The sequence below is a fragment of the Arachis duranensis genome, chromosome 8, assembly GCF_000817695.3.
Source record: "Arachis duranensis cultivar V14167 chromosome 8, aradu.V14167.gnm2.J7QH, whole genome shotgun sequence".
NCBI lineage: Eukaryota > Viridiplantae > Streptophyta > Magnoliopsida > Fabales > Fabaceae > Arachis > Arachis duranensis.
Window position 1 is genome coordinate 39,651,610 of NC_029779.3, and position 5,588 is coordinate 39,657,197.

General features: G+C 29.9%; 1 protein-coding gene across 1 annotated transcript; it reads left to right on the forward strand.

Moving 5' to 3' along the window:
- Positions 1 to 311: 311 nt before the first annotated feature.
- LOC107462688 (polygalacturonase) lies at positions 312 to 4,785 on the forward strand. Its single transcript, XM_016081318.3, has 9 exons — positions 312 to 548; positions 991 to 1,116; positions 1,241 to 1,408; positions 2,376 to 2,396; positions 2,489 to 2,696; positions 2,789 to 2,870; positions 2,964 to 3,072; positions 3,679 to 3,795; positions 4,558 to 4,785. Exons 1-9 carry the CDS (start codon positions 312 to 314, stop codon positions 4,783 to 4,785), a joined length of 1,296 nt encoding a protein of 431 aa, XP_015936804.1.
- Positions 4,786 to 5,588: the final 803 nt, after the last annotated feature.

Below are 5,588 nucleotides of genomic sequence, written 5' to 3' on the forward strand. Positions count from 1 at the left end.
TTTAAATTATAGTTTTAAAAGTTTGTCTTTTTGTTTTCAAATGTATCTATTTTGAAACAAACATTGACTTCAACAATTATAAAATAAATTAAAAATCTGGTACCACCCCAGTACAGGTTTCGTCTCATACTCTAGAATTCGAAATCCTTTTATAAACACACTTTCTCTCTCAATAAAATCAGCTCCAAACTTCACTATAAATATAATAGCTCTTCCTTTATTTATTTACAACTTTAGCTCCTTCATTCATTCAGTAGTTTATTATTTTTCTTCTCACAAAGTGAAAAACATAAGAGAGATATAGAACAACAATGTCTTCACAAAGTGTAGTTCTTTCATCACTTTTGCTCATGTCATTGGTTTCTTCTTCTGGCTTGTGTTTTGGCTCTTACATTGGCCCTAGGAGGTTGATGCAGACAAAACATGATGAAAATATGGATATCATGTTAAGGGTTCATCATCAATCAACGCCATCTTCAATGTCTCAAAAAACGTTTAGTGTTTCACATTATGGAGCAAAATCTGGTGATGGAAGAGTTGATAATGAGGTAACATATAGTCACCAATATGAATAATCCTTTTAAGATTTCCGTTTTAGAAAAATGCTAGAGATTAACATTTAATAAAGAAGAGAGTCGGTTAATGTTAGTTTAAATACAAGGTAAAAAATAAAAAAAAAGTATTGACCATCTAGACTACATTAATTTCTTTGTTAGTTGTGATACTTTTAAGAAAGAAGAGTGCTATCGAGACCGTATGTTTTGTGATTTGTAGTCATTATTAATATTTTTAACAGTGTAAGATTACATCTAATGATGTAGAATTATTCATTTTTCTTTTGTTAGTTTAGTGATGGCCAGATTTTTATAAAAGTGCTTGTCCTTAGACTTTCTCTTCAACAAAAAATTATTTACTTACTTTTTTTTTCTTTTCTTTTTAATGCAAACTATTTCTTCCTATTCTCTCTATTTTTTTTTTCTTACCACATAGGCATTTGAGAAGGCATGGAATTTAGCATGTTCAGAAGGGGGTGCTCTTGTGGTCCCTGAAAAGAAGGTTTATCACCTTAAGCCAATAAAATTTTCAGGCCCATGCCAAGCCACTACCACTTTTATGGTGAGAAAACATACATTGTTTCACAAGTTAAATGCTTTGTTGAGAAACTTATTTAGTTCATCATCATTATCATTATTAGCTTCACCCTCCATGACAAGTAACTCATTTTGATTGTGCCCGTTAGTTATATGGAACAATCAAAGCATGGCCTAAAATTTCAGCCTATGAAGAAGATAGACAGCACTGGATTATGTTTGATAATATAACGAATTTTGGTGTTGATGGTGGCGGCACTTTCAACGGCAATGGAAAAATATGGTGGGAAAACTCTTGCAAAACTAACGAAAGCCTTGTAAGTTACCCAATTCATTTAATTTTAAATCTGTTAATTAATTAAATTAATAGTGTAAAAGTTAAAACAACTATTCCAAATTGATGTTACGTTGTCCTGCCCATTGGATTTTCCCCTGCAATTTTCAGGGATCATATTATTGTTATGGGAAAAAAAATTTGCATGGATATGTTATTCTTTTTACTTTTTCTTTTTTTTATGTTATTTTATTTCTAATGAATTAATTGATTAAAAAAAAGTTTTTTTTTAAAAGAACTCAACACTCGAAATGGAGCATAAAACCAAAAAGTTGAAGTATAATTATAAATAAATTATTTGTTTACTATAACTTACTATCGTTAATTGAAGTATAATTTGTTACATGTTTGCATATATTTTTATGAAGAATAATCATAATTCAACTAATTAGTCGGTCAATTTACGCAAGTATTGATAGTTCAAATTTGTTGTATATCTAGAAACTCATTGACACTAAATCCTTAAATAAATTTCATAATCCAACAAAAAAATTCTAATTCATTAAAAAAAATTTAACTTTTTGTAATGCAAATTAAATTTTAATTTTTATTTAACTATATATATAAAAAACTTAGGGGATTATTATTAGTTTACAAAAAAAATTTATTTTTGTTTTCTATTTTGACTTTTAAAAATTATTTTTATTTTTAAATTTTTATATTTTAAAAAAACGCTATTGGTTTGTAAAAATAGAATTTATTCCAAACCCTAAAATCAATAAAAATATATTTAGTTGGTCTATTTTCAAAATATATTTTTATTAAACGTATAATTTTATTAATTAATATTTTATTAAGTTGTAAAATCTCTCTTTCAAAAATAAAAAACAATGCGCACCCTTATCTTTTGTTTTTGACGTTATTTTTTTTAACTGTTGTGATTTTCAAATTTCAACACTAACGGTGATGATTTCTTTCTTTGTTTTGCCCTGTTGCTACAACAATCACAGCCATGTAAGGATGCACCAACTGTAAGTTATTCTTCTTAATCTACCTAAAGTTCTATAAATAAATAGTGAGCCAATATTTATTTTTGTTATTGCGGGAAATTGTTGCTTATTAGGCTGTGACTTTCAATGAATGCAACAATTTGAGAGTGGAAAACGTTAAATTCCGAAATGCACAACAAATGCATGTTAGATTTCAGAAATGCAACAACGTTACAGCTTCAAATCTGGTGGTTCAAGCTCCTGGGGATAGCCCTAACACTGATGGACTTCACGTCACTCAAACCAAAAATATTTTCATAAGAAACTCTGTCATTCGTACAGGTCAATTTCTTTACAAATTATAATGGATTAAATATGTATTTTGAAAATACACAATTTGCTTTTTCTTTTTAATTAATTTTGATTCTTTATAGGTGATGACTGCATTTCAATAGTGAGTGGTTCCCAAAATGTTCGTGCTAGGGATATAGTTTGTGGACCAGGCCATGGAATCAGGTTTTCAAGATACTTACACAATTGCACACAAACCCAAAGTTGTTTATTTTAGGCAAATTTTTAATTAATTGGTTAAATCCGTTAATGCCGCAGCATTGGAAGCTTAGGAGCTGGTAATTCAGAAGCACAAGTCTCGAATGTGGTAATCGACGGAGCCATTTTCACAGGAACCTCTAATGGTGTTAGAATTAAGACTTGGCAGGTAAATAAACTGAAAAGTAGAAATGTATTGAGAGGTAATGCTGACCACAAATTGCAAAATTTTAGGCGCAATTAGACACATTGGGCATTGACCAATCATGCCAGGTTTGATAAAAGGAGCATGTGATAGTTGCTATTTTTTTTTCAATTAATTTTTTTATGTTATTGACTACCATTGAGCTTATACAATCTAACATACCCTGTGACAATTTTTTTTTTTTTTCTGGTGGAATGTCACTTATGAAACCAAAGTTGACCTCCAATATTTCAACTAACTTGGTTTGGCAAGTTTACACAATCCACCAATTCCCTAACCTTCTTCACACAAGTCAAATGAAGCATCTTATTTGAAATATTTTGTAGTTCAACTTTCTTTGATTTTCATATCACATTCTTAACTAATTAGAACCGGCACACTTATTACTTTTCATTTGTTTCTTGTGGAATTCCATGGCACTTACCACACTAATTTAAATTTCTGTTTATGTACAATGCCAAAAGTCACGAACTTTTCTAACTAATAATATAGTGAAATAATGGGAAACATGTTACAAGTAAGAGGAATAAGAGATTGTTTCTTATATATTTTGGTTCAATCTTAATACAGGGAGGTTCTGGATATGCAAAAGACATCAAATTTATTAATATAGAAATGCGAAACGTGACCAATCCCATAATCATAGATCAAAACTACTGCGATCAGAAAGAACCATGCCAAGAGCAGGTGACTTGTCCCTCAAAGTTAAAACTTTTTTTTTTGGAGGAAATTATACTTGCCTATTTTATTCAACTTATCAATAGGGCTGGAAGTGAACAGAATTGAGTCGAGTTAGACCAAACTCAAGTTCGGCTCACGAAAATTGAGCTTGGTTCACGACTCAACTCATACATAATCGAGTCTATTTTTTAAACTCAAGTTTGTAAACTCATGAACCAACTCGAGCTCACAAACTGACTTAAATAATAAAAACATAATCTATAATTCTATATCAATAAATTATAACTTATATATACCAACTCACGAGCTAATGAGCTGAGTTTATTCAAGCTCAAACTCGACTCATTTAATTTATGAGCTCAAATTCACGCTCAAGCTTAGCTCATCAGCTTATGAGTTCAGCTTATCGACCTATTAATGAGACAAACTCGAGTTGGCTTATGAGCTGACTTGACTCACTTCCAACCCTACTTATCAATGAACATGTCTTACAATTTTTTGTTAGAAGCTTAATTTTATCTTTAGTTTGATACACAATTTTTATTATCGCATAAGAACATTTTTATACTTTCTACTATAAAAATTATTCTTTTTGTAACAAAAAAAATATTAAAAACGTTAAAGTCATCGTATGCAACACATATTTTCTTAAAATTTTTGTTACAATTTTCACTCTTCCCCAATTTTTCCGTGTCTCAAACGCAACTTGAGAAACAGATTGTTCCTAGAAAGTTAAGAATTTCTAATTTAGCATTGCATGAATCTCAGGAATCAGCAGTGAAATTGAGCAATGTGGTGTACCAGAACATCATAGGAACAAGTGCAACACAAGTTGCAATCAAATTCAACTGCAGCAAAACCGTCCCCTGCAGATCAATCTATTTGCAAGACGTGATTCTAAAACCGGAACGCCATGGCAGCGACACGGTTGCGACATGCGAGAACGTTAGATATGCCAACAGAGGACAGCTTTTTCCTCAGTGCTCTACTGCTTGAAGAAAGAATTAATTATGTTGTTCTGAATTTGTAAATATTATAGCGGTTTAATTTATTCATGACTAGGAACACAGGAATGTAGTTATTATTTATGTTGTTACACACTAGAATAAAGTTTGAAAAACTTGATTGATTTGATAATTTAATAATAATGTCAGCAAGATTGTTGAGTGAAATTTTTGTGTTGCTTTGGTTTCTCTAGTTAGGTTTACAGAGAATGGAGGAGGAAAGAAGCAAATTAAAAGGGTGAATAATTAGGTATAAATAACAAAGATGAAAGCAATAATGCCAAAAGTATAACGAACCTATGTGCACTTTCCAATTTGAAGAAGATATGATGGTAACTAATTTTCGTATATAGAACTATTATAACTAACTTTCAAGCAACAACCATGCTTACGAAAGCATATAAATAACTTACTTTCCATTTGTTATAAGTTATGACAGATTGACAATATCTTAAGTTTCAATGATTAACTAGTGTTTTAACGATTTAACTCTTTTTTTTAATACTTAACTTTAGGTAGATTTATCGTTTATGAACAAAATATTTGATGATGATACTTTTTTATTCTTCAAATTTAGCAATGAAAAAAAAAGAAAAGAATGTTTATGTGCTTGGAAAATGCACCGGTGGGCAAAAAAATCAAATATTTCAAAACTCGTCTATGGATTAACAGTTTGTATATTGTAGATTATGTAGAGTGTATGTATAATATTTAATTTCAATCTAAAATCATTTGAAATATTTTTTCACATATAAAAATTGACAATTATATATATATATGAGATGCTAGATTATA

Bases quoted from the DNA above. Each gene is read 5' to 3' on its own strand.
- LOC107462688 (XM_016081318.3), top strand. From the start codon at position 312: ATGTCTTCACAAAGTGTAGTTCTTTCATCACTTTTGCTCATGTCATTG. The intron at 2,697-2,788 runs GTCAATTTCTTT...GATTCTTTATAG, and splicing joins AAACTCTGTCATTCGTACAG to GTGATGACTGCATTTCAATA. The intron at 3,073-3,678 runs GTAAATAAACTG...ATCTTAATACAG, and splicing joins TTAGAATTAAGACTTGGCAG to GGAGGTTCTGGATATGCAAA.